This window comes from Nannospalax galili, unplaced genomic scaffold (genome assembly GCF_000622305.1).
Source record: "Nannospalax galili isolate Female #2095 unplaced genomic scaffold, S.galili_v1.0 scaffold328, whole genome shotgun sequence".
Classification (NCBI taxonomy): Eukaryota; Metazoa; Chordata; class Mammalia; order Rodentia; family Spalacidae; genus Nannospalax; species Nannospalax galili.
Window position 1 is genome coordinate 1,052,594 of NW_008358342.1, and position 27,837 is coordinate 1,080,430.

The window sequence follows — 27,837 nt, forward strand, 5'->3', positions numbered from 1 at the left end:
ACCAGGCTGGCCTTGTACTCACAGAGATCTGCCTGCCTCTGCCTCCCAAGTGCTGGGACTAAAGGTGTGTATCACCATGCCCGGCTGTTTATTTATTTTTATTTTATGTGTATGTGTATGTTGCCTATGTGCATGTAAGTCTACCTGTGTTGTACAATGTTTGCAGAGAGTGGCAAGTCCCCTGGAACTGGAGTTACAGATGGTTGTTAGCCACCTTGAGGGTGCTGGGCACTGAACTCAGGTCCTCTGCAAGAATAACCAGTGCTCTTAATCACTGAGCCATCTTTCCAGCTAGAATTTTTTTTTTTTTTAAGTCTTTTTGAGACAGGGTCTCCCTGTGGCCCCAGCTGTCCTGGAACTCACTATGTAGACCAGGCTGGCCTTGAACTCATAGAGATCCGCCTGCCTCTGCCTCCCAAGTGCTGGGATCAAAGGCGTGCGCCACCATGCCTGGCCCAGCTAGGATTTTTAAGCTTTACATCTATTGTATAGTATCCCAGATTGAAACAGAATGGTCTTCCCCGTAAAGGTTTTTTTTTTTTTTTTTAAAATAAAAATCAGCATTTTGACAGCAGTTCTACCACAGATGGCAGACCTTCTAGCTTGTTGAGGTATACAATAGATAACTGTTATCTATAGTCACCCTACTATACAATAGAACACTTGAACTTATTCCTGTCCCTTGCAGTCTAGTATCCTTGATCAGCTCTCTCACCCTTTTGTCTTTTCTCTGGCTTTTTAAACCACCATTCTGGTTGCATTATCTGAGATCAGTAACTAATTTTTCATCTTGTTCTAATATTTCAGGATAACTATGGGAAAATGGGTCTGTCAGCAGCTCAGTTCTTCGTCCACCTTCTCTGTGCTGAGGTTCCTGGCATATGGCTCTTTATTTAAAGCAAGCCACTGTATCTCTTTTGTATTAAATAGGAAAGAAAAGGAACAGCCAAAGTAGACTTCTTGAAGAAGATTGAGAAAGAAATTCAGCAGAAATGGGATGCTGAGAAGGTGTTTGAAGTTGATACATCTCACTTAGAGAAGCAGACTAGGTGAGTCTGAAGTTCCTTGGTGGAACTGGTAAATGAAAAAGTGTGATGCCTGAAACAGACAGAAGGAGCTGATTTTCACTTTGTGTATTCATGTTTGAATACCCTTTTCTATAGAATTCTATGTTTGTTCATACAGTTTTAAAAAACAATGCATTTATGCCGGGTGTGGTGGTGCACGCCTTTAATCCCAGCACTGGGGAGGCAGAAGCAGGTGGATCTTTGTGAGTTCGAGGCCAGCCTGGTCTACATAATGAGTTCCAGGACATCTGGGGCTGTAGGGAGACCCTGTCTCAAAAAGACCAAAAAAAAAAGCATTTATTTATTTATTTATTTATTTATTTATTTATTTATTTATTTATTTGTGTGTATGTGTACATGTATGCCACATAGTGTAGGGGGAAGTTCAGAGGACAACTTAGAACATAGAAGTAGGTTCTCTCCACCATATGGATTCTCAGGATTCAGTGCAGGTAATTCTTGCTAGTCCATAAGAATTTTTAGTTGGTATTTTGATAAGGGAGAATGTTTTGAAGTTTTGTCTTTACTGTCAAAAGGAAGGTTTTTTTTTTTTTCTTTGACAAATTCGTGTTGATAATTATCTCCAAAGTTACAAAATAAAATTTTGAAGGCATAATTGTAATGATCTTATTTCATAAATACTATATTATTTTGATGCTAACATAATGATTTGAGACAAACTGTAGATAATGATTATTGGGGGAAAAAAATAAAAACAACTGCCCTCCAAAAGAATACCCCAATAAATATATGCCTCAATTACAATATGTATTAATTTCAGATATGTTGAGATAAAGGAAAATGTACCTGTTCAAACTGAGGAAATTCAGTGGTAACTGTAACAGTGGTGGTAGCTAACCCTGAACACTTAATTGTGTACTAGGAAGCGTGCTACATTCTGATTTAATCTTTATTTATTTATTTATTTATTTTTTGGTCTTTTTGAGACAGGGTCTCCCTGTAGCCCCAGCTGGTGGCCTGGAAGTCGCTATGTAGACCAGGCTGGCCTTGAACGTTAGATCCCTTGGAACTGGAGTTACCGACAGTTGTTAGCCCCTATGTGGGTTCTCAGAACCAAACTCTGATCCTCTGCGAGAGCAGCCAGTGCTTTGTAACTGTTGGAGCCATCTCTCCATCCACTCAGTTATTTTTTAAGATTGTCAGTCTCAAACTTACTCTGTTGTAAGGCTAACCTCAGACTCATGGTAGTTCTCTCACCTTTGTGCTGGAATTACAGATGTACTGCCATTCTTGGCTTCTTGATAATCTTTACTTTTCTTTTTTTTTTTTGTCTTTTTGAGACAGTGTCTTCCTGTAGCCCCAGCTGGCCTGCAACTCGCTATGTAGACCAGGCTGGCCTCGAACTCACAGAGATCCACCTGCCTCTGCCTCCCAAGTGCTAGGATTAAAGGTGTGCACCACCATGCCCAGCCTAGTAACCTTTTCTTAAAAAAAATTATTTTTATTTTAATTTGTATGAGTGTTTTACCTGCCTGTATATAGGTGCAATGGTGTTGTGTAATGGCCATGAAGACCAGAAGAGGGCGTCGGATCCCCTGGAACTGGGGTTATGAACAGTTGTTAGCCACCACGTAGTTGCTGAGAACCAAACCTGGATTCTCTGCAAGAGCAGTCCGTGGTCTTAACTGTTGAACCATCTCTCCAGCTTCCCTCTTAACATTTTAAGTTGAATGATTTTTTTTTTTGTGTGTGTGAGACGGTCTTATGTATCTCAGTGTAATCTTGAACTTGCCATGTAGTTGAGAATGACCTGCGTGATTGGTCCTCTAGCCTCCACCTCCTGAGTGCTGCAATTCTGGGTATCATACCTGGTTTATGTGATGCTGGGGATGGTACTTGGGGCTTTGAGTATGTTGGGCAAGGATTCTACCTACTGAGCTATCCCCATCCTGATAAAAATTTGTTTACCATTTACAGATGATGAGCAAACACAGAGAGGCTAAGTAAGCAGCTCAAAGTTGTATAGGGAAATTCACAGGGCATGGGTTTGTTTTTAGTACTTTCTTGCTTCTAGGTATTAACCAGGCCTGACTCTGCTTAACTTCTAAGATCTGATAAATTAGGCATGTTTAGGGTAGTATGGCTGAGACTTGTTTTTAAAGAGAAATTGCTTAAATGTAGTTTTTAGTGCTATACTTTAAACTATTATTTTTTTCTTCTGTAGTTTGGTTCTTGAATTTTGGCCATCATTAAAGAAATTGAAGCTAGGTGTGGTGGCACATGCCTTAAATCCTAGAACTTAGGAGGCAGAGAAAGATGGATCTCTGTTTAAATTAAAGGCCAGCCTGGTCTATGGAGCAAATTCCAGGTTATCTGGGTCTACATAGTAAGACTCTGTCTCAAACAAACAATCAGCAAAAAGAATTCAATAAAAAATGAACTTCAGGGGGTTGAGAGATGGTTCAGCTGGAGAGATGACCTGTGCTCTTTCAGAGGACCGGGGTTTCCCAGCACTAGCATGGTGTCTAACAACTGTCTTTTGCTCCAGTTCCAGGGATCCAGTGCCTTCTTCTGACGTCTGGACATTGTACAACACGGGTACACTTACATGCAGGCAATACACTCATACACATAAAATAAAAATAATATTTAAACAAAAAAATGAACTGCAATAGCTGCTTTGTTCAGTAAAAGTGAATGAACTGTTTATGCAGCAGTGTTGGAGAGATTTAGTAATATAACGATGAGTGAAAAGAGCAAATTGCAAGTCTGTTAACTCTAGCATGCTTTATATAAAATTCCTGAGTGAGCCACACTAAATGTTACATTGTGGAAGGGCACAGATGTATTTGTAAACTATTCAAGAGGAAGAGAATGACAGTTTCAGGGTATTGGTCATCCCTTGAAGAGAGTGGAGAGAGCCACATGGGCAGCTTCATTGAGTTTATAACCTGGATAGTGTATTTATAAGTGTGTATTGTAAAAACAGCAAAACCAAAAACATAAAAGTGTGTATTTTATTCTATGTTATAGCAGAAGTACACATCATGTGAAAAAAGGATGGTAGTGTGAGAAAATGAACTGCTTTCAAAAAGATGCTCTACCATATATGTTATGTAGTATTAAGGAAGTTTTATTGTGCCTATGGAACTTTGGGTTGCATTGTGCATCTTTAATGAAAGGGAATCTCATTTTATCAGTTAAACATTAAACCAGTACAGATTCCTAAAAAATGTTAATTTTAAAGTTATGTTACCTTTACTCGAATATCCTAAGTCTATGTTAAGCCTCTAGAATTTGCTCCAAGGATATTTCTTTGTATAGTGTTGTGGATTGAACCTCAGGCCTCACAGGTGCTGTAAGTGCTCTACCATTGAGCTCTGTTCCTTGTTCAGAAAGTTTATTCTGTGATAGTCATTTGTGAATATGATTATTTCTAAGGGAGAGTTTTTAATTTCTGGATTTATAAACTTGTTATCTTTTAAATAATTTAGCTTTAAACAGAGTGCTTATACCAAGCATTCCTTCCATTCCACCCCTCATTGTGAAAGGAATTTACCCTTTTCTTTTCTGTACTTTCTTTTTCATATGTTTTTTTTTTTTTTTTTTGTAGCAATGGTAAATACTTCGTCACCTTCCCATATCCATACATGAATGGGCGCCTTCATTTGGGACACACGTTTTCCTTATCCAAGTGTGAGGTAAAGCTTTCTGTTTACTGTGATAGGATGGGGAGGGTCTGTAATAAATACCATTTTGAAGAAAATGGCACATGTAAAATTCATTTTCTGCTAAAGGAACTCTAATTCTTAGTTTTAAAGAATTAACTTTGATATTTAACTACTTTAATTTTATACTTAATTTTTGCATGCCATGTGTATATTGTTTAGAGTTCTGGACATGTGTGTTATGTTCAAAATTGCTATGTTGGTGAAAAACAGAATAATAGTGCACTAGAATTTTAGAATGACAGTAAAAACTAGCACTTGTGAAAAGTTAGTGTTTTGTATTTATCTACCATTTATATTTGTAATTTAAATTTCATTTTCTTTCTGTAGTTTGCAGTGGGGTACCAGAGATTAAAAGGAAAACATTGTCTGTTTCCCTTTGGGTTACACTGTACTGGTATGCCTATTAAGGTAAGATTGTTTACAGGATTGGTTTTATACTCTTTAGCTTGCAATAAATAATATCTAGCTCATTATCTTGGAGTAGGGTTTCCAGCTACTATCATATTATATGAAAGTGTACTGTAAAAAAAGAGTTGAACTAACAGTGGAGTTAATTAAAAAAATTTTTGAAGATTTAGGGACCTGGATAAAGCACTTACTCGGCAAGCATGATGAGCGAGTTTGGATCCCCAGAACCTACCTGAGAGATGGATGCAGCAGTACACATTATCTCTCATCTTAGTGTGTCCCTACTAGGTTACGGGAGGTAGAGACAGGAGAATTGCCAGAAGCTCCTGAGTCAGCCAGCCTGGCATATGGAGCAGTGAGCAGGAGATCTTGTCCCAAGGTAGAAGGCAAGGACTGGCACCTGAGGTTGCCCTCTGACCTCCACATACGTGTATTTGTGTATGTACACACCTATCGGGAGACTGAGGCAAGAGAATTGAGAGTTTGAAGCCATTCTGAGCTAGATGGTAAGATCATGTTTCAGAGAAAAAGAAAGAAAAAAAAATCACACATTAGTGCCTAAGTGATTTCAGTGTATTTTTTAAAAACATTTTTAAATTGAATTTTTGTGATTTTTTCATACAATATAATTTGATGGTATTTAGATTTCCTCCCTTATCCACACCTCCCCCACTGTCCCTGCCCAATTTTGAGTACTGTACTATATATACAATATATTGCATCTAATTTGTGTCTCCAAATGTCCCTCAATGTGGGTCCATCCACTGGAGCCTGGTTAACCTACCAAGAGTCCCATCCTTGAAAGAAACTGTCTCTCGCCACCCCCCAGCAGCCATCAGTTGCTAAAAGTTCCTTAAGTTGGGGTGGGGTTTCTTACCTACTTCCCCATGTCTATACTGGGATTTTGACTGGTTTGAGCTTGCATGGGACTTGTGCATATTGTCACCATTGCTATGAGTTCATATGAGTAAATGACCAGCTGCCTGGAAAACTGTTTCCCTGTGGTCATCTACCACTTCTGGCTCTTATAATCTTTCTGCCCCATCTTCCACAATGATCCTTGAGCCTTGAGAGGCAGAAATTTGATATATGTGTCCTATAACAGTAAGTCATTAGGAGTCAGTTTAATATGATAACTATTTAGTAGAAAACTAGTATTAGGCTCTTCCCTAAGTCCTGTGACCTGTCTACTGTCATGTTCCTAAGCATGCTATCAGTGTCAGGTATGGGCTGTATTGTATGAAGTAGATCTTCAATCCATTTAGAGAATGATTGGCTACTCCCATAATATTTGTGCCACTGTTGCACAGTTGGGCATATCTTACCAGTCCATTTGTTTTGTAATTCACAGGATTCACATCCGGGTAAGACTGATGATTATTTTCTTTCCTTTTCGTAATATGCATAGCACCTTCTAGTACTGTGAACATTAGCCAGTAGATATGAGACTCTGAAGTCAGCACCAGCTTAATTTTGATTTCTCGTTGTTGTAGAATTCATGCATGTGTGTCTTCAGCAATAGGGTCTTACCATCCAGTTCTGGTGGATAACGAAGAGCAGGAACAATGGCCAGTATTGTTTGAAAGTCCACGGAACCTCTGGTCAAAAGTTTCTAGAGAGGGAGTCCATTCTTTCCATTCCTGGCATTGAAGTTTTTTTTATTTTTTTAAAACTTTTATTTATTATTTTTATTATTTTATGTGTATGAGTGTTATGCCTGCCTGTAGGTAAGTGCACCCGTGTTGTGCAATGCCCGTGGAGGACAGGAGAGGCTGTCAGATCCCCTGGAACTGGATTTACAGACAGTTGTTAGCTGCCATGTGGGTCCTGGGATTCAAACCTGGGCCTTCTGCAAGAACAGTGTTCTTAACTGCTGAACCATCTCTCCAGCCCTTCCTTTTAGTCTCTTTAAGAAGCTTCTATAGGCCAGGAGTGGTGGCACATACCTTTAATTCCAGCAGAGGCAGAGGCAGGGAAGATCTCTGTGAGTTCAAGGCCAACCTGGTCTACATATGGAGTTTCAGGTCAGCTGGGGCTATAGGGAGACCCTGTCTCAAAAAAAAAAAAAAAAAAAAAAAAAAAGAGAAAAGCTTCTATAGTGGTAGATTGGTAGATTGCCTTATGACTTTTTCTAAAGGTCTTTAGTGTTACTTACCCTTCCCTATACTTCCCCCTCTGTCCTGCCCTCCCATTCCCTAACCCCTTCCTACTCTAATGTTCCCTTTTTCCCCCTTCATATAACTGCATTTCACCATTTCTACCAGTAAGTCACCTCCCCGTGACCATTAGTTTCTTGACCTCTCTGGATTTTCAGATTGAAACATGCATATTTAAGATTTTAAAGCTAGCATCCAGCTATGAGAGAGAACATGTGATATTTGTCTTTCTGGATCTGAGTTACCTTATTCAGGATGATTGTTTCCAGTTTCATTCATTTACCTGTGAATTTCATCTTTTTAAAGAGCTAAATAATTATTTCATTGTGTATATGTACCACACCTTCATTATTCATTCATCCTAGTTGATGGACATCTAGATTGTTTCCAGTTTCTGGCCATTATGAAAAGGGCAACGATGAACATGGGTATAGAGTCTTTTGGTATGGCTGGGTCATATGGTAGATCAATTTCTAGCTCTTCTAAGAATCTCCATGCTGATTACCATACTGGCTGCACTAGTTTGTACTCCCACCAGCAGTTGATAAGAGTTCCCCTTTCTCCACTTTATTTTTTTAATGAAAATATTATTTTTATTTTATGTTTATGTGTGTATTATCTGCAATATGTAAGTGCATCCTTGTCATGAATGCCTGTGGAGGACAGAAGTGGCCATCAGATCCCCTGAAACTGGAATTTTGGACAGTTGTTAGTTTCCATGTTGGTGCTGGGATTTGAACCCGACTCTTCTGCAAGAACAGTGTTCTTAACCTCTGAGTCATCTCTCCAGCCACCTTTCTGCACTTTCTTGCCACCATTTTTCATTGATTTTCGGATTTTTACCATCTTGAGTAGGGTAAGATGAAATCTCATAGTGGTTTTGATTTGCATTTCCCTGATGACGGAAGATGCTGAACATTTTTTAAAAGTATTTCTCAGCTATTTGTGTTTCATTTTTAGAGAACTTCTTGTTCAACTCCTTGCCCTACATTTTAATTGAGTTGTTTGTTTTTGATAGTTTTTAAAGTTCTTTGTATGTTCTAGATACCCTCAGTCAGCGGAATAGCTGGCACAGATTTTTTTCCTATTCTGTAGTTTGCTCTTCATTCAACCGATGGCGTCCTTTGATGTACAGATGCTTTTTAGTTTTATGTGGTCCCATTTGTCAGAATGGGACCCTGTTCAGAAAGTCCTTTCTTGTACCTTTAAGTTCCAATGTATTCTCTACTTTCTCCTCTCTCTGATTCAGGGTATTGGGTCTTACGTTGAGATTCTTGATCCATTTGGAGTTTAGTTTGTGCATGGTGAGAGATAAGGATCTAGTTTCATTCTTCTACATGCCCTTACCCAGTTTGACCAGCACCATTTGTTGAGCATGCTGACTTTGGTCCAGTTTGTATTTTTGGCTTCTTTGTCAAAGAAGAGATGGCTGTAAATGTGTGGATTTAACCCTGAGTCCTCAATTCTGATCAGTGTGTCTGTTTTTAAGCATTGTTATGCTGTTTTTACTACTATACCTTTGTAGTATAATTTGAGATCAGGGATGGAAATGCCTCCAGTAGTAGTTCTTTTATTATTCAGGATTATTTTGGCTACCCTGGGTTTTTTATGTTTCCACATGAACTTTGAGATTATTTTTTCCATATCTGTGATGAATTGTGTTGGAATTTTAATGGGTATTGCACCGAATTTATAGATTGCATTTGGTAGGATGACCATTTTCACAATATTCAATCCTACTGATCCATGAGCATGGGAGATCTTTCCAAAATCTTTTGGTATCTTCTTCAATTTCTTCCTTCAGTATTGTAAAGTTTTATTGTACAAGTCTTCTACTCCCTTTGTTAGATTTATTCCAAAGTATTTTATGGATTTTTGAGACTATCATGAATGGGATCATTTCCTAGATTTCTTTCTCAGTCGTTTGTTGTTGGTGTATAGAAAGGCTACTGATTTTGGGGTGTTAATTTTATATCCTGCTACTTTGCTGAATGTATTTATCATTGCTAGGAATTTTCTGGTGGAGTCTTTTTTATTATTAATTTAAATTTTTTTTTATATGTATGAGTGTTAATGCCTGCATGTATGTAAATGCATCTGTGTTGTGCAGTGCCTGCAGAGGCAGAAGAGGGGGTTGGATTTCCTGGAACTGGAGTTATGGATTATTGTTAGCCACCATGTGGGTGCTGGAATTTGAACCCTGGGCTGCTGCAAGAACAGCCAGTGCTCTTAATTGCTGAGCCATCTCTTCAGGCCCCATGGTGGAGTCTTTAGGGTCTTTTTATGTATAGTTATATTATCTGCAAATAAAGATACTTTGACTTCTTCTTTCCAGGTTGTATTCCCTTTATCTCCTTTGTTTTTCTTTTTCTTACTGCTCTAAGCTAAGACTTCAAGTATTACATTGAACAGTAATGGAGAGGGTGGACATCCTTGTCTTGTTCCTATTTTAATGGGAATGCTTTCAGTTTTTCTCCATTTAGTATGATATTGGCTGTAGGCTTGTTGTATATTGCCTTTACTATGTTGAGATATGTCTCCTGCATGCCTAGGTTCTCCATGACTTTTATCATGAACGGATGTTAGATTCTTCAGCATCTAATGAGATGATCATATGATTTCTGTCCTTGAGTCTGTTTTTGTGGCGATAACATTGATTTATGTATGTTGAACCATCCCTGCATTTCTGGGATGAAGCCAACCCAATCATGGTGGATAATCTTTTCATTGAGTTCTTAACATTTAGTTTATATTTTATTGATGATTTTTGCATCTATGTTCACCAGACAGATTGGCCTGTAATTTTCTTTTTTTGTTGGATCTTTGGTTTTGATATTCAAATAGTACTGGCTTTGTAGAAAGAATTTTGGAGTGTTCCTTTATTTTCTATTTTATGGAATAATTTAAGGAGTATTGGTATTAGTTCTTCTTTGGAGGTTTGATAGAATTCTACATTGTATTCATCTGGTCCTTGATTCTTTTTAGTTGGGAGATTTTTAATTACTATATCTATCTCATTGGTTGTTATGGATCTGTTTAAATTATTTATGTCATTTTGGGTTAATTTTGGTAGGCTGTACATACCTAGAAATTTATTCATTTCTTTTAGATTTTCTAGTTTAGTGGAATATAGATTTTTAAAGTATATCCTTATGGTTTTCTCAATTTCCTCTGGATCTGTTGTAATATTTCCTCTTTACCTCTGTGTTAATTTTACCTCTGCTTAATTTGGCTAAAAGTTTGTCAATTTTGTTAATCTGTTCAAAGAACTAATTCTTTGTTTCATTGATTTTTATTTTTTGTAGTCTTCTTTTTCATTAATTTCAGCCTGATTTTATCTTTTCATTTACTTTTTTTAATTTAAAATTTTAATTTATTATTTTATGTGTGTCAGTGTATTGCCTATATGTATATAAGTGCATCTGTGTTGTGCAGTGCCCCTGTATGTCAGAAAACAGCTGGAACTGGAGTTGTGGACAGTTGTTAGCTTCCATGTTGGTGTTGGAATTTGAACCGGGGTCCTCTACAAGAACAGTCAGTGCTCTAAACCTTTGAGCCATCTCTCCAGGTCCCTGACTACTTTTTTTTTTTTTTTTTTTTTTTTTTTTTTTTGTCTTTTTTGAGACAGGGTCTCCCTATAGCCTTAGCTGGCCTGGAACTCACTGTGTAGACCAGGCTGGCCTTGAGCTCACAGAGATCTGCCTGCCTCTGCCTCCTGAGTCCTGGGACTAAAGGCATGTGCCACCACTCCTGGCTCCGCCTACTCATTTTAGTTGTTGTTTGTTCTTGGTTTTCTAAGGCTTTCAGGTACATCATTAATTTATACAAGATATTTTAAATTTTCTAGTATAGTCACAATGCTATAAATATTCCTCTTAGGATGCCTCCATTGTGTCCCAAAGGTTTTGGTATGTTGTGTTTTCATTTTCATTCAATTCTAAGAAATTTTAAATTTCCTTCTCCCGTGATCCAGTTTTTATTCGGTAATGTTTTGTTTAGCTTTCATGAATTTGTGTACCTTTTTTCCCATTTCTGTGAGTATCTAGCTTTATTTTGTGGTTGGATAGACTACAAAGTGATACTTGAATTTTCATAAATTTGTAGAGACTTGCTTTATGTCCTATACTATGTGGTCAATTTTGAAACAGTTCCATGGGCTTCTGAGTGGAAAGTGTATTCTTTGGTGTTTGGGTAGAATGTCCTGTAGATATCTATAAAGTCCATTAATTTATGGTGTTGTATAATTCTAGGGTTTCTCTGTTTTTGTCTGGTTGATCTGTCTATTATGACAGCATGGTATTGAAGTCACCACTATGGGGCAGATTTCTTGGAGTCAGCAGATTGATGGATTCTGTTTTCTAATCCAGTCAGTTATTTTGTGTTTTTTTCTGGGAAGTTGAGACTATTAATACTGAGGGTTGTTATTGACTGGTGTTTATTAATTTCTGTTACGTTGGTGTTGTAGTGCCATTTTCTTATTCTTTTGGTTGACCGTTTGGACTAATTTATTTATTCTCTGTGCATTTTGAGAGTGTTTAATTTTTTCTTTTGGCTGAAATATTCCATTGAATATTTTCTACCTGATTTTGTGGACATAAATTCCTTAAATCTGTTTTTATCATGGAAAGTTTTTCTTTCTCTTTCAATTACAACTGATAGTTTTGCTAGATATAGTCATCTAGTGTGAGATATATGTTCATTCATGGTTTCTGTGATACTGGTCCATGCCCTTTTGCCTTTCATAGTCTCCATTGAAAAGTCAGCTGTTATTCTAATGGGCATGATGGGGGAGTTTCTTTTCTGGTCCTGTCTACTTGGTGTTCTGCATGTCTCTTGTACCTTGGTAAGTATTTCCCTAGCTTTGGGAAATTTTTTTCTATGTTTTCATTAAAAATATTTCCTGCACCCTTGACCTGGGTTTCTTCTTCTATGTCTGTGATTCATAGGTTTGGTCTTTTTACAGTGTCCCAGAGGTCTTGTTGCATATTCTGTTCTAGGGTTATTTTGGGTTTGACATTTTCTTTGAGTAATCAGTTTCCCTAAGCTTGTCTTCAAATCTGATAGTCTTTGTTCCATTTCCTCTACTTTCTTTTTGTTTCTTTCCAAATTTTAGCTTTTTGTTTGCTTTCCTGAGTTTTTGATATCAAGGTTTTATTTCAGATTGGCTTTTCTTCAGAGATGCTTTTTATAGAACTTTAGTTTCATGTTTTGAATTGTTTCAGTTATTTCATTCAATTATGTGTTCATGGTCCTAATTGTTTTTTATTTATAGCCTCCTTGAGTTCCTTGAACATATTTATAATTGCTATTTTGAAATCATTGTCTTGTGCATCCTCTTGCTTATCATTCTTAGGAAACACTACTATGGGATTGTTATTTCTGTTGTAGCCCTATCACCTTGGTTATCCATTTTGTTTGTGTTTTTTTGCAGAGATCTGGGCATCTGGACTTTTGTGGTGGTGTTTCTTAGTATGGATAAGTGATCTTGTTCTTGTTTAATGTTCAACAAGATAAGTTCAACTTTTAAGTTGAGGTTCCAGGATTGACTGAACAGAAGTTTGGATCAGGAGGGTGGGATGGGGGCTGCTAGGTGAGCAGGTTAGCTGGTAGATTTAGGTGGGTGTTAGCAAGTTTGGAACATACAGAGCTCAGATGGTGGGGTGCAAGGAGGTCTCAGGGACAGAGTTGAGAACTGAATGTCAGGAGTAGTAGACCTAGACTGGGCTGAGCACTGAGATGGCAGAGAGTGACTCACCCTGCTCAGACTGGAGAGGTGCACAGATTAAGGATAGGATAAGTTCCCCTAAGTCTGAGAAGTAAGATGGCCAGGTACTAGAGGAAGCCTGAGAGGTAAGATGGCCGGGTGCTAGGGAATCTCAGGAATAGAGCTTTCAATGTATTCTTTTTTTTTTTTTTGTCTTTTTGAGACAGGGTCTCCCTGTAGCCCCAGCTGCCCTGGAACTCACTATGTAGAGCAGGCTGGCCTTGAACTCACAAGGATCCACCTGTCTCTGCCTCCCAAGTGCTGGGATTAAAGGCGTGCGCCACCACGCCCAGCTAGAGCTCTCAGTGTATTCTTTATGTATTTATAGATTCATGTTCATGGAACTGGCTCATAATTTCTAACAAGTAAAATGTACAGTGATTTGTACATTTGTGAAATACATAGAATGACAAAATAACAAACATAAGTTTTGAAAATTCATATATCGTCATTAGCTCTAAATGCATATTAGGGATAATTCTCAAGAGTAGATCAGAAAACTAGAATTGGAAAGATTCTCTAAAAGTACTAGAATTGGGAATTATTTTTTTGAGACAAGTTCTCATGTAGCCCAGGCTGGCCTTGAATTTGCTGTGTGGCTGAGAATGATCTGAACTTCTGATTGTTCTGCCTGCGCCTTCTGAGTGCTGGAATTACAGGTGGTGCCAATCATGCCCAAGTTATATGGTGTGGGGAGCGAACATAGGACTTTGTTTGGCAAGCACTGTAACACCTGAGTTGCATCCCCAGCCCAGGAATTTTTTTTTAATTCTATAACCTTTTGTTTTGACAAATGTCAAACATAGAGAAATGAAAGGATGGTACAGGGAATACTTAGCATACTTTTCACTTGTGGTTACCAAGTTTTAACACTTCCTGCCCTTGTTTTAGCTCCGTCACTCAGCTCACACCCAGGCACTCATGCTTTTCTTCTCCTTTTTTGTGTTCGCTTTCTGAAAGTAAGTTATAGTTGTCATGGTATCCCCCCTGAATACTTTGAGTGTGCATCTCTTGAGATGGACATTCTCTGCATCAGTGCTATTGCAGTGTCTCCTTCCTCAACATTAATGTGATATTACCACCTTTATCTAATCTTTAGTCAGATTTCTTCAGTTGTTTTAAGATGTCCTTCCTGGTTGTTTTTTTACATTTTCTTTTGTGGTTTGCACTTCACATGAAGTTCACTGTTCTCTTTAGACCTTTTGGTAGTTTGTTGTGATGTTTATGTTTGGGTTAGATATACTTTGACAAGAATGCTACATTAATGAGGTATAAACTTTTCACTGTGTCATATCAAAAAACCATGGCAGCATGTCCCATTTAGTAATACTAAGTTACTACTTGACAAGAGTTCTTCATTCTAAAGGTGTCTTACTTTGTAATTAAAAAGTATTCCATCATTTTTCTATTACTCTTCTGCAGCCCCAGGATAGTTTCACCTGTGCCCTACAGAAAATCCAAATCACCCAATTGAACTTGTAGAGATAAAAATCACCTGAGTTACATCTCTATTTCTATTTGTTTAACTTTTTATTTTGGGACAGAGTTTTGCTAAGCTGCCCAGGATGGTCTTGCACTTGCAGTCCTGCCTCTCCTCCTAAATAGCTGTGTGTACCACTAAGTCTAATTAACTAAAAAGTCAAGTGGTGACTTTAGTCTTCTTAGCCTAAATTCTTCTGAATGTAAGAGCCCCTCTTTTTAAAAAAAAATTTCAAAGCTATATTCTCATACTGCCTTCTTGATATCCTATATTTTTGGGAGTGAACTCATATTGTAACTGGGAAGAGCTGGAGTGGGGGATACGGGGAGCCCAGGTTCAGGTCTTAGTTCTATAGCTTCTTAGCTTTTTAACCTCGGCTAAATCACTCCATCTCTCGGTGTCTGTTTTCTCATTTAATACTTGTGCTGTCTACTTAGCCAGGGGTGATGGTCACTAGTAGAGGATAGGAATTTACCTGTCACTACAGACAGTAATCTTTAAATTAAGAAACACTGTCATTAGTGTTGTCACTCAAAGTGACATTGTGTTTTATGTATCTTTGTATTTCTACTGCTTGTGTGTTAGTGTGCTGCATTGAGTACTCTAGGTATTGAATAGAATGCTCTCAGAGTCAGTGAAGTAAAATACTGATTGATAAGTAGTAGATTTTGAAGTTGCTCAAAATTTTAGAAAGTCAACTTTAGTTGACCTTAGAAACAGTATTATTTCCTTAAATTTTGAACATCACTCTGTCTAATATTATGCTGTAGGCATGTGCTGACAAGTTGAAAAGAGAACTAGAGTTGTATGGTTGTCCGCCTGATTTTCCGGATGAAGAAGAAGAGGACGAAATCAGTGTTAAAACAGAAGATATAATAATTAAGGATAAAGCTAAAGGGAAAAAGGTTTGTGGTGGTTATTATTTATGTTTTTAAAAAAATATTATTTTTATTTTATGTGTATGAGTGTATTGCCTGCATGTGTGTAAGTGCACCTGTCTTGTGCAATGCCAGCAGAAGTCAGAAGAAGGCATTGGATCCCCTGGAACTGGAGTTATGAATGGCTATCAGCCACCATGTGTGTGCTGGGACTCAAACCGGCTCCTCTGCAGGAGCAGTCTGTGCTCCCGACCTCTGAACCATCTCTCCAGCCCTATTATTTATGTTTTTTGTTTAAAAAAATTATTTATTTTGTTGTATTTTATTTATTATTTTAATTTTATGTGTATGTATGTATTGCCTGCATGTAGGTAAGTGCACCCATGTAGTGCGGTGCCGCAGAAGTCAGGAGGCCATTGTATCCCCTGGAACTGGAGTTATGGACAGTTGTTAGCTGCCTTGTAGGTGCTAGGATTTGAACCCGGGTCTTCTGCAGGAACAGTCAATGTTCTTAACCACTGAGCCATCTCTACAGCCCCTTATTTATTATTTTTATTTTATGTGTATGAGTGTATTGCCTCCATGTATGTGAGTACACTCGTGTCATACAATGCCACGGAGGTCAGAAGAGGGCTTCAGATTCCCATGGAACTGAAGATAAGGAATGGTTCGTAGCTGCCATGTGGATGCTGGGAATTGAACCTGGGTCCTCTGCAAGAGCAGTCAGTGCTCTTAACCGCTGAGCCATCTCTCCAGCCCCTATTATTTATGTTTTAATTATTTTGGCTGTTTTTTTTTTTTTTTTTTTATTAAATGTGTCAGGTTTCGTTGTCCAGTCCCCAATATTAGCACAGTACCTGGCACATAAAGTGTATTTGGTAATTTTAAGAAAGTATCAAATCAAGGTTGGTTAGATGGCTTAGTGGGTAAAGCACTTGTTGGGCAAGCGGGATAACCTCAGTTTGGATTGCCAGAACCCCTGAGAAAGCTGAACTCAATAGAGCACATGTCCATAATCTCAGTGCTCCTACTGCCAAATGGGAGCTGGACACAGTAGAATCCCCAGAAGCTGTTGGCCAGCCAGTCTGCAGTGCACGGAGCATTAAACAGCAGAGACCCTGTCTCAAACAAGCTAGAAGGGAGGATGGATACCTGAGGTTGTCCTCTTTCCTTCAGACCCGAGTCAGGTATCTGAGTTCCTGCACTGGTACACACACGTACATACCATATATACACATACCCACAAAGATAAAGAAGTCTAAAATTCAAAAATTGGCTGTCTGACATTAAAAAATTTTTTTTGATAAAATTTTTGTGTTTCATACAGAACATCTTAATCATCTTTATACCCCCTTCCCCATTGACCCCCTCCCATAGCCCCCTCTTAGAATTCATACATTCTGTCATTTAATGTCTATCATGTCAAGTTAGTGTCCCCAATTGTCCCTCAGTGCAAGTTCATCCACTGAGGTCTAGTCAGCCTATTTAGAATCTCTCTCTTCAAGTATATCAGCTCTTTCTCACCCAGCAGTAATTAGCTGCCAGTAATCTTCGACTAAAATTGGGCCTGCTTTCTATTTCCACAGTTTTGTGCTGGGATTTTGTCTGCTTGAGTTTGCATGGTTCTTGTGCATGCTGACGCCATTGCTGTAGGTTTGGATACGAGTCCCAGGAGCCTGTAGGACTCCGTATGGTCATGCATCTCCTTCCTGATTCTTACAGTTTTTCCACTCCCTCTTTCACAATGGTCCCTGAGCCCTGGGTGGGTGGATTTTAATATAGGAGACCTGTCTGAAGTCCATATTTTGCACATAGTAAGAAATTATATTTGTCTAGGGATGTAACAGTCTTAGGGTTTTCATTAAGATCTATGACTTCTCCAACTATGTGTATTTGGCTAGTTTTACAGTATCACATCTGAGTTTCCTCCCATTGAGTGGGCTCAGCTCTCTGACTTTTTCATTGCCTTTTTTCTTTTCATTTTATCTTAATATAATTTCAGATTTATAGAGAAATTAACGATAGTACACTTTATCATAACCTTCACCCACTTCCACTATTTACATCTTCTATGATACAGTCATAACTCAAAAACTATTTTTATTTTTTGTATGTATGAGTGTTTTTCCTACATGCATGTAAAAAGCACACTGCATGTGTCATGCCTACGGTGGTCAGAAAAGGATGTCAGATCCCCTGGAACTGGAATTACAGATTATTCTTAGCTGCTGTGTAGGTGCTCTGCAAGAGCAGCCAGTGCTCTTAATAGCTGAGCTATCTCTCCAGCCTCAGAAGAATGGTATTCTGAATAGGTCCTGAGTGCTAGGTGTGTTCATTGCCACTGTGGTATTCCTACTGCTTCTATGTCCTCTCTGTGAAGAACAGCAAGAAATTACACACACAGACACATCATGCAGAGTTCTGCGTTCTTTTCTTCTAGTCTATATTCTAGTCTTCATGTGTGTATATGTATATACACATTTTTACATTTGTCTAAACTCTTTTTGGGGGGGCTCTTTTTGAGACAGGGTCATCTTGTAGTCCCAACTGGCCTGGAACTTGCTATGTAGACCAGGCTGGCCTTGAACTCACAGAGATCTACCTATGTTTCCTGAGTGCTGGGATTAAAGGCAAGCGCCACCACACCCAGCTTTGTCTAAACTCTTACTGATATCCCTGACTCCATTTTAGCAATGCAGAGCTCTGATCATAGCTTTTTCCTTTTGCTTATATGTGACTTCTTAACTAAATAATGAGGCACCAGGCTCACACTGTCTGCAGTGTGTTTACTTACTTGTTCAGTCCTACTTTACTAGAAACTAGTAAAATAGTTTCAAAATTGCTGACTTACACATTTAGGAGAAAATGTGATATGAACTAAAGTACAGTCAGTGTTTGTGTGTAGTTATTTTTGTCCTTAGATTCTTGTCAACAGTTTTTCTAAAATCGTTTAGACTACCTCTTTTCTTCCTCAACATTTTCAGTGTGACTATGTTATATATTTGTAATATAGTTAGATATATTTAAAATCTGTATTCTATCTTATATTCCCCCACATCTGATTGAATTAAAAAAAATTTACATGTAGTATATTGTAATTATAATAGTTTGGGTTTTAAGAATGCAGCCTGTTCTCTCACTATAGCCTCACATAGAGCAGTCCATCACACTCAAGTTTCCTGTGCTGCCTGTTTGTAGTTTTTTTAAAATTTCATTTATTATTATTATTTTTATTTTTATTTTATGTGTATGCGTGTATTGCCTGCATGTAGGTAAGTACACCCATGTCATGCAATGCCCACGGATGTCAGAAGAGGCTGTTGGATCCCCTGGGACTGGAGTTACAGACAGTTGTCAACTGCCATTGTGGGTACTGGGATTTGAACCCGGGTCTTCTGCAAGAATAACCAGTCTTCTTAACTGCTGAGCCATCTCTTCAGGCCCCCGTTTGTAGTTTTTAATTACATTTTTTAACTTCAACCCCTGACAGTTGTCTCTCTGATATTTTCCAAATAATGGAAAAGGAGGAGAATTGGGAGTAGTTTTGATGCCATCTCCTTTGTTGTTATTGGGGTCAGTGTCCTAATGGACATCCTTACTTCATACTTCAGAGGACAAAATAGTACCTCTGGTTGCTGTGGTATCCTGATGTGTCAACAGCATTGTTTTAGAATTTTAAAAATTAACAAATGGAACTGGGTGTCAAGGTGCATGGCTTTAATTCTGGAGGCAGAGGCAGGCAGATCTCTATGAGTTTGAGGCCAGCCTGGCCTACAGATCTGCTCCCAGCCAGCCAGAGCTACACATTAGACTGCTCTCTGAAAAGCAGAAAACAATCAAAAAAATTACCAATTGGAATTACTCAAATTACTGTGGTCCTGAAATACTAATACAGTTGTTGATTATTCTTTGTTGTGCTTGTTTATTTTCTTAGAGCAAAGCTGCTGCAAAAGCTGGATCTTCTAAGTATCAGTGGGACATTATGAAATCCCTTGGACTCTCTGATGAAGAGATAGTCAAATTTGCTGAAGCAGAACATTGGCTTGATTATTTTCCACCACTGGCTATTCAGGATCTAAAGAAAATAGGTTTGAAGGTATGCCATCGCCCTCAGTGTGGGGGAAAACCAAAAGCATTGTATTTGTATCATCTAGAAAGTTAGGGAACAACTCTTAAATTTACAATAATAAATTCTGCCTGACTGTCAGATTAGCAACTGGGACTCAAGGTGAGGAAGAAATAATTTAGTATTTGTCTTATTAGAATGGATTTATTAACAATTGGTAGAAAGAGGTTTTATTTAGTGAAGACAACAAAGTTTAACTTGATGAGTATGTGACTATATTATTTTTCCAAAATTTATTATAATCTCATGTTTATTAATGTGTAAGTGTACATATTTTGAGAAACAGTTAAATTATTTTAATTTATATATTTAGTAAATGGAATTAGAAAATTCTTTTTGGTCTTTTTGAAACAGGGTCTCCCTGCAGCTCCAGCTGGCCTGGAACTCACTATGTTGACCAGACTGGCCTTGGACTCACAGAGATCCACCTGCCTCTGTCTCCCAAGTGCTGGGACTGCGGGCGTGCACCACCATGCCCAGCCTTAGAAAATTCTTTTAATAGGGGGCTGGAGAGATGGCGGTTAAGAACACTGGTGGTTCTTGCAGACGACCCAGGTTCAAATCCTAGCACCCACATGGCAGCTAACAGCTGTCCATAAAACTGCATGCAGGCAATACATGCATACACATAAAATAATAAAATAAAATTTTAAAAAAGTTAAAAAAAATTCTTTTACTGGATGATCTAATATGAAGTTGGGGAATAAATAGTAGAAAGCTAAATAATTGATTCATAGGACTTCTTGTTTATAAACATTGTATATTTCTTAAAAATAATCCTTTCCTTTCTCTTATAGGTAGACTGGCGGCGTTCCTTCATCACTACTGACATAAATCCTTACTATGATTCTTTTGTCAGGTGGCAGTTTTTAACACTAAGAGAAAAAAACAAAATCAAATTTGGGAAGAGGCAAGTCTGTTTTCTTTCAGTATAAAAAGTCAAATATAGCCAGGCGTGGTGGTGCGTGCCTTTAATCCAGCACTTGGGAGACAGAAGCAGATGGCTCTCTGTGAGTTCGAGGCCAGCCTGGTCTCCATAGAGAATCCAAGCCAGCTGTGGCTACAGGGAGACCCTGTATCAAAAAGACCAAAAAAAAAAAAAAAAAAAAAAAAAAAAAAAAAAAAATCAAATAATTCTTGCATACAATTCAGTACCCATAACCTATTTACTATCTTCTTTCTGTCTGTCTCTGTCTCTGTCTCCCTCTTTTGTTGTTGTTGGGACAACATTTCATGTAGCCTAGGATGGTTTCCAACTTGGTTTGTAGCTGAGGATGACCTTGAACTCTTGGTCCTCCTGCCTCAAACTCTTAAGTCCTAGGATTAAAGACCTGCACCACCACCCTTGCTGTCTTTTCTCTTTTTTAATATTTTTTTTCTTTTGTTTTATTGTGTCTTTTTCTCTTGTCAGTGTCTTTTATTTTTTAATTTTTTCTGTGGTGCTGGCAGTACTCTATCACTGAGCTGCATTTGCAGCTTCTTGACAGTCAGTGTCTTAATTTCTCTGACCTGTTTTGTTTTTTTGACAACTAGAACCAGAGAGAGTAGAATGATTCTGTTCAGTATTCCAACCAATCAGAAAAATAATCATTTGTGTTTTGGTTTATACTTTTTTCTTGGTCTTTTTGAGACAGGGTCTCCCTGTAACCACAGCTGGCCTGGAATTCACTATGTAGACCAGGATGGCCTTGAACTCACAGAGATCTGCCTCCCGAGTGCTAGGGTTAAAGGCATGTGCCACCATGCCTGGCTTTATAACATATGCTTGTAAGATGTTAGCAACACTGGTAAGTAGATTAGGACATTACTTGAGTAGTATAACAATATTTGTTATTTATTGTTCATTTTTTTAGGTATACCATTTACTCTCCAAAAGATGGACAGCCTTGCATGGATCATGACAGACAAACTGGAGAGGTCATTATCCGTGAGACAAAATAGTTATTGTAATCATTTTTAATATGGCCACACCAATGGCAATCTTTTTGTCAGAATAAAGAATTATTCTAACAATATACCAGTTCATGCTAGAAATTTGAATAAGATCCCTACATAGGTTAGTAAGATTAATCCAAATCTTTTTTTCCTTATAGTTTTGTTTTGTTTATTTGTTTAGGGTGTTGGACCTCAGGAATATACCTTAATCAGATTGAAGGTGCTTGAGCCATACCCTTCCAAATTAAGGTAGGTTTGCTAAAAATTACTGTTTCATCGTTTTTTGGTTTTTTTTTTCCTTTACCCCCCCCCACCCCCCTTCTGTCTGTTTTGTTTGAGACAAGGCTTTACTGTGTAGCTTAGACTGACCTTGAACTTGCTATACTTAGCCTGCCTCAACCCTTCCAGGTGCTGGGATTATAGGCATCACCAAGCTTGACTTGTTTTATCATTTCTGAAGAATCAGATGATTATGAGGGAATCCACATATTTATTATACATATGTGCTTTTTCTTAGTGGCCTGAAAGGTAAAAATACCTTCTTAGTAGCTGCTACCCTCAGACCTGAAACTATGTTTGGACAGACAAACTGTTGGGTTCGTCCTGATATGAAATACATTGGATTTGAGACGGCAAATGGTGATATATTCATTTGTACTCAGAGAGCAGCCAGGAATATGTCATATCAGGGCTTTACTAAGGACAATGGAGTGGTACCTGTTGTGAAGGAATTAATGGGGGAGGTAAGTTGGAGAGCACACATTTTATTTTCATGCATATGGATGACTAGCTTGGGAAAAGAACATTAAGCCCCTCCTGCCTTTTTCTTTTGAGATGGTCTCACTGTGTAGTCTGGCTGGTCTGGACCTTGTTATGTAGACCAGGCTGGCCTCAAACTCAGAGATCTACCTGCCTTTGCCTCCCAAGTGCTGGGAACTGGCTATGTTTTTAAATAGTAGCTTCTTGAGCTTAAAATAGTAATTTTCTTTAAAAATTTCAAGCCTGCAACTCCATTTCTTTACCTTTATACTGATCTTTTTCTTATGCAGGAAATTCTTGGTGCCTCACTTTCTGCACCTTTAACATGCTACAAAGTGATCTATGTTCTCCCAATGCTCACCATTAAGGAGGATAAAGGTAGGCATTTATTTTTAGAAGTACTTTTTAATGATGTTCTGATTGTATTAGTTAATTTCATACTTTCTTTTATAAGGTACTGGTATAGTCACGAGTGTTCCTTCTGATTCCCCGGATGATCTTGCTGCCCTCAGAGACTTGAAGAAAAAGCAAGCAAGTATCTGTTTCATGTCCATGTTTTGAAATCATCATATTAATGAGGTATTGCTAAACTATACTAAGAGACTAAGAGACAAGGCTAAAAAGATACATTCGTCTTTATTTTATGATTTATGTGTATGAGTGTTTTGCCTACATGTATGTAAGAGGACCCAAGGGTGTAATGCCCATGGATGTCAGAAAAGGGTGTCAGGTCCCCTGGAACAGGAGTTACAGACAGCTGTATGTATGGGAATTGTATGGGAATTTTGAAAAATTTATGTGGACATGTATGAGTGTGTGTCCTGCTGTATGCCTTATTCTCTTGAGATAGAGTCTCTCACTGAGCCAGGAACTAGGCTGGTAGCCCACCAGTCCCAGAGAGCCTCTTTTCTCTACTTCCACAGTGCTGGGGTTACTGGTGTGCTTAGATTTTTACATGGGTGCTGGGGATTTGAACTAAAGTCCTCATATTTGTGCAAAAAGTACTTTTACCCACTGAGTAATTTCCCCAGCCCCAGAAAAAAAATACTCATATTCACATTTTCATTATGGCCAAGAAAATGAACTGTAATTGGAGTGATGTCTGTAGGTCTATGTGCATTTTTTACATCTGACTGTGGTTTCATACAGATATGTCCCACCTGCAACTTGCAGACTAAATGTACCCCAGGAGAGCTATGGGTAAGGCTCAACACAATGAATCATACTTGCTTAAAACATTAGATTTTTTTAAACTTTGCGTGTTTGTCAAGCATGAACTGTGTAGGTGACAAACTGTGTCACAAGATCAGAAGTCTAGACACACCTGAAATCCATTCACAGTTTTAAAAGGTCACAAGTCCCCTTTTTTAAAAAATATTTTCTTTATTATTTTTTTATTTTATGTGTGTGAATGTATTGCCTGCACCCGTGTCGTGCAGTGCCTCAGAGGTCAGAAGAAGGCTTTGGATTCCCCTGGACCTGGAGTTAAGGATGGTTTGTAGCTGCCATGTGGGTGCTGGGAATCGAACCTGGGTCCTCTGCAGTCAGTGCTCTTAACCGCTGAGCCATCTCTCCAGCCCCAAGTAACTTCTTTTTTTAAAATTTTATTTTATTTTTTTAAAATTTTATGTGTATGAGTGTATTGCCTGCATGTAAGAGCATCCATGTCATACAGTGCCTGTGGAGGTCAGAAGAGGGTGTTGATTCCCCTGGACTAGAGTTACAGACGGTTGTTAGCTGCCATGTGAAGTGCTGGGAATCAAACCCAGGTCTTCTGCATGAATAGCCAGTGTTCTTACCTGCTCAGTCATCTCTCTAGCCCTATAAGTCCCTTCTTGAAGTATCTGATACAGTTAAAAATTATTCTGGGGACTGGAGGGATGACTCAGCAGTTGAAAGCATTGGCTGTTCTTGCAGAAGACCCAGGTTCAATTCCCAGCACCCACATGGCAGCTAACAACCCTCCGAAACTACAGTTCCATGGGATCTGATACCCTCTCCTGTCCTCCGCTGGCATGGCATGACACAGGTGCACTTAAATACATGCAGGCATAATACTCGTACACATAAAATAATAAATAAATGAAAAACAAAACAAAAAGTATTCTTTTTGGAGAGAAGAACAAATAGTAGGAAAAAAGCTTGAAGACAGGCCCGAGGGAGGTCAAGGCAGGAGGATCTCAAGTGTAAGGTCAATGAGGGCTACAGAGTTAGACCTTGTCTCCAAAAACAAACAAAAAAATTGGAGTTTGCTTTTCTCATTGATTATACCAGTAAAGAATTGAGTATTAGTGTAATTTATGAATTTTTTTGTAGGCCTTAAGAGCAAAGTATGGAATTAGAGATGACATGGTCCTGCCGTTTGAGCCGGTGAGTGCATGGGTGATTCACAAACTTGATAAAAGAAGAGTTTGTATGCTTTCCTTGTAACAAAATTAAATAATTGGTAGAGTTTCACAATAAGTAAGGGAGTTTGCTTAAGGATTTGTCCACTTTAATTTGATAATTTGATAAAAGCAAAAGCAAAACCAAAATCAGTAAGTATTTTCTTACCACCTGGCATTTGCAGTCCTGGAACAACTAACTTTAAAAAAAAATTCTTTTTTTTTGGCGGGGGGCGGGGGGGGGTATGAATATATTGCCTGCATGTATGTAAGTGCACCGATGTCATGCAATGCCTAAGGAGGCCAGAAGAGGGTGTTGAACTCCTGGAAGTGGCCTTAAGGAAGGTTGTTAGCTGCGGTGTGGGTGCTAGGACTCAAACCTGGGTCTTCTGCAAGAGCAGCCAGTGCTCTTAACTGCCGAGCCATCTCTCCAGTCCCACAAAGAACTTCTTTTTTTTTTAAGTATTTTAATTATTTTTTTCATTTTATGTGTATGCATGTATTGCCTGCATGTAGGTAAGTGCACCTGTGTTGTGCAATGCTCGTGGAAGACAGAAGAGCTGTCGGATCCCCTGGAACTTGAGTTATGGACAGTTGTTACCTGGCATGTGGGTGCTGGGATTTGAACCAGGGTCTTCTGCAAGAACAGTCAGTGTTCTTAACCACTGAGCCATCTCTCCAGCCACAGCCACAAACAGCTTTTTAGCATCCAATTTTTTTTTCTTTTTCTTTTTTTGGTCTTTTTGAGACAAGGTCTCCCTGTAATCCCAGCTGTCCTGGACCCCACTCACTATGTAGACCAGGCTGGCCATGAACTCACAGAGATCCGCCTTCCTCTGCCTCCTGAGTGCTGGGATTAAAGGTGTGCGCCACCATGCCTGGCTAAGCATCCAATTTTATACTATTTTTTCTTTCTTAGTATGATTAATTCCATGCCTAGTAAAGACAACATTTTGCCAGGTTACTTATGAATATTTATTTTATAACTGATCTTTTAACAAAATCCTTACAACTCTGCTCAGTCTTTCTTGTTTTCATATTAGTACCTGCAGAGGAAAAATAAAATTGCTAGCAAATGACTCTTTTCTTTTGGTCTTTTTGAGACAGGGTCTCTCTGTAGTGCCAGCTGGCCTGGAACTCAGTATATAGACCAGGCTGGTCTTAAACTCTTAGAGATCTACCTGCCTGCCTCCCGAGTGCTGGGATTAAAGGCATGTGCCACCATGCCTGGCTAGCAAATGACTTTTATAGAGTCTAGAGAGTGAGCGGATAGCTCAGTGGGAGAGTGATTGCTTAGCATGTATGGGGCTCTGGATTTGATCTCTGGTACTGAGGGAAATCTAATGTAAACTGAAAGTAAAACAATCCACAAAAAAAAAGTTATTCATATTGTTTTACTGATTACAGCCTTATTTAGTGAATGGTGTGGCAGCAGGTTGAGAGCTGGGGCAGGTGTGTGGCTGGAGGACTGGGTATGGTTATTCAGGTGGCAATGAGAGAACACATTCACATCTGCATGTGGATTGTCTATTCCTGATGATAATGTTAAATCCAGGGTAACTTACTATCAGAGTCAAAAGAACTATGTGGCTCCTTTGTATCTTCTATTCAGGTGAATATGTTTTTTGCAGGTGCCAGTCCTTGAAATCCCAGGGTTTGGTAATCTTGCTGCTGTTACTATTTGTGATGAGTTAAAAATTCAGAGCCAGAATGACAGAGAAAAACTTGCAGAAGCAAAGGAGAAATTATATCTAAAAGGATTTTATGATGGTGTAAGTTAGACTTTTTCTTGTTTTTAATTTATATGCTGACTTGATGATTTTGACTAAAAAAGGAAAAGAATTCAACATAGTTTTTGTAAAACACTGATTTGTGAATGACTAATATGTTTTATTTCTAAACTAGTTTTTATTATGTCTTTTGATTAGAAACATTTCCAGAATTTCAGTTTTGTGCCCTTTGGGAATTTCTAAGTGAATTTCTTGAGAATATATGTATATATATTCTCAAGAAATTTTAGTGTTTTATTTTCTGTGTATGGGTGTATTGCCTGCATCTGTGTAAGTGCACCAGTGCAGTTCAGTGCCCACAAAGATTAGAAGAGGGTGTTATATCCCCTGGAACTGGAGTTATGGACAGTTTTTAGCTGCCACGTGGGTGCTGGGAATCGAACCTGGGTCCTCTGCAGGAGCAGTCAGTGCTTTTAACTGCTGAGGCATCCTTCCAGCCCTTAAAATTCATATTATTATACATACAACTTTAAAGCTTGATTGCATAAAGAATGCCTTTCCTGCTGGGTGTGGTGGCATATGCATTTAATCCCACTACTTGAGAGGCAGAGGCAGGAGGATCTCTGAGTTTCAGGTCAGCCTGATCTACCGTAGCAAGTTCTAGGCCTGTCAGGGATAAATAGTGATACTCTAAGAATATAAACAAAAATAAGCCAGGCATGGTTGTGCATGCCTTTAATCCCAGCCCTTGGCAGCAGAGGCAGAGACAGGTGGATCTCTGAATTAGAGGCCAGCCTGGTCTACATAGTGAGTTCCAGGCCAACTGGGGCTACAGGGAGACCCCCTGTCTGAAAAAGACCAAAAAAAAAAAGAAAACAAGCAAAAAAGCTTTTCTCTCGTTTTTAATACGGAGTTCATTTTTTGTTTATGTGGTTTTGTTCAGTCTATTAATTTGCTTGTTGATGCCTTCTAAATGTCAAGTGAACCCAAGGAGCCTGTTCTCTCAGCTCTGCCTGTTTGGCTTAGAGTTCTACGGGAAGGAGACTAGGTTAGAGAAAATGAAAATTCAGTTAGATGTTATACACATGAGGTTGAAAAGAATATCAATGGATTTCAAGGTTTTCAAGGATATCAATGATGGTGTTTTTAATTTAAAAATTGGCATGTTGGGGGCTGGAAAGGTGGCTCAGTGGTTAAGAACACTGGTTGTTCTTGCAGAAGACCCAGGTTTGAATCCCAGTACCCACATGGCAACTAACAACTGTCCATAACTCCAGTTCCAGGGGATCTAACAGCCTTTTCTGATGTCCGTGGGCATTGCACGACACGGGTACTCTTACCTCCATGCGGGCAATACATGCATAAACATAATATAAAAATAATAAATAAAATTTCAAAAATTGGTATTTTTTTAAGTGAATTGTGTATTTTGAGTGATAGTGAGAACCAACACTTATA

At 38.6% G+C, this 27,837-nt stretch overlaps 1 protein-coding gene across 2 annotated transcripts in view; it reads left to right on the forward strand.

The window, feature by feature from the left end:
- Positions 1-27,837, forward strand: part of Lars (leucyl-tRNA synthetase) — a 70,638-nt gene that overhangs the window by 3,574 nt on the left and 39,227 nt on the right. For both annotated transcript variants that reach the window (XM_029557925.1, XM_017795225.2), the window contains exons 2-14: positions 931-1,049; positions 4,642-4,729; positions 5,087-5,167; positions 15,338-15,472; positions 19,380-19,541; positions 20,369-20,481; positions 21,425-21,488; positions 21,688-21,755; positions 22,024-22,249; positions 22,556-22,643; positions 22,720-22,796; positions 24,582-24,635; positions 26,281-26,421. In XM_029557925.1, the coding sequence (XP_029413785.1) occupies positions 931-1,049; positions 4,642-4,729; positions 5,087-5,167; positions 15,338-15,472; positions 19,380-19,541; positions 20,369-20,481; positions 21,425-21,488; positions 21,688-21,755; positions 22,024-22,249; positions 22,556-22,643; positions 22,720-22,796; positions 24,582-24,635; positions 26,281-26,421 (1,416 nt within the window). The remainder of the gene's footprint in view (positions 1-930; positions 1,050-4,641; positions 4,730-5,086; positions 5,168-15,337; positions 15,473-19,379; positions 19,542-20,368; positions 20,482-21,424; positions 21,489-21,687; positions 21,756-22,023; positions 22,250-22,555; positions 22,644-22,719; positions 22,797-24,581; positions 24,636-26,280; positions 26,422-27,837) is intronic.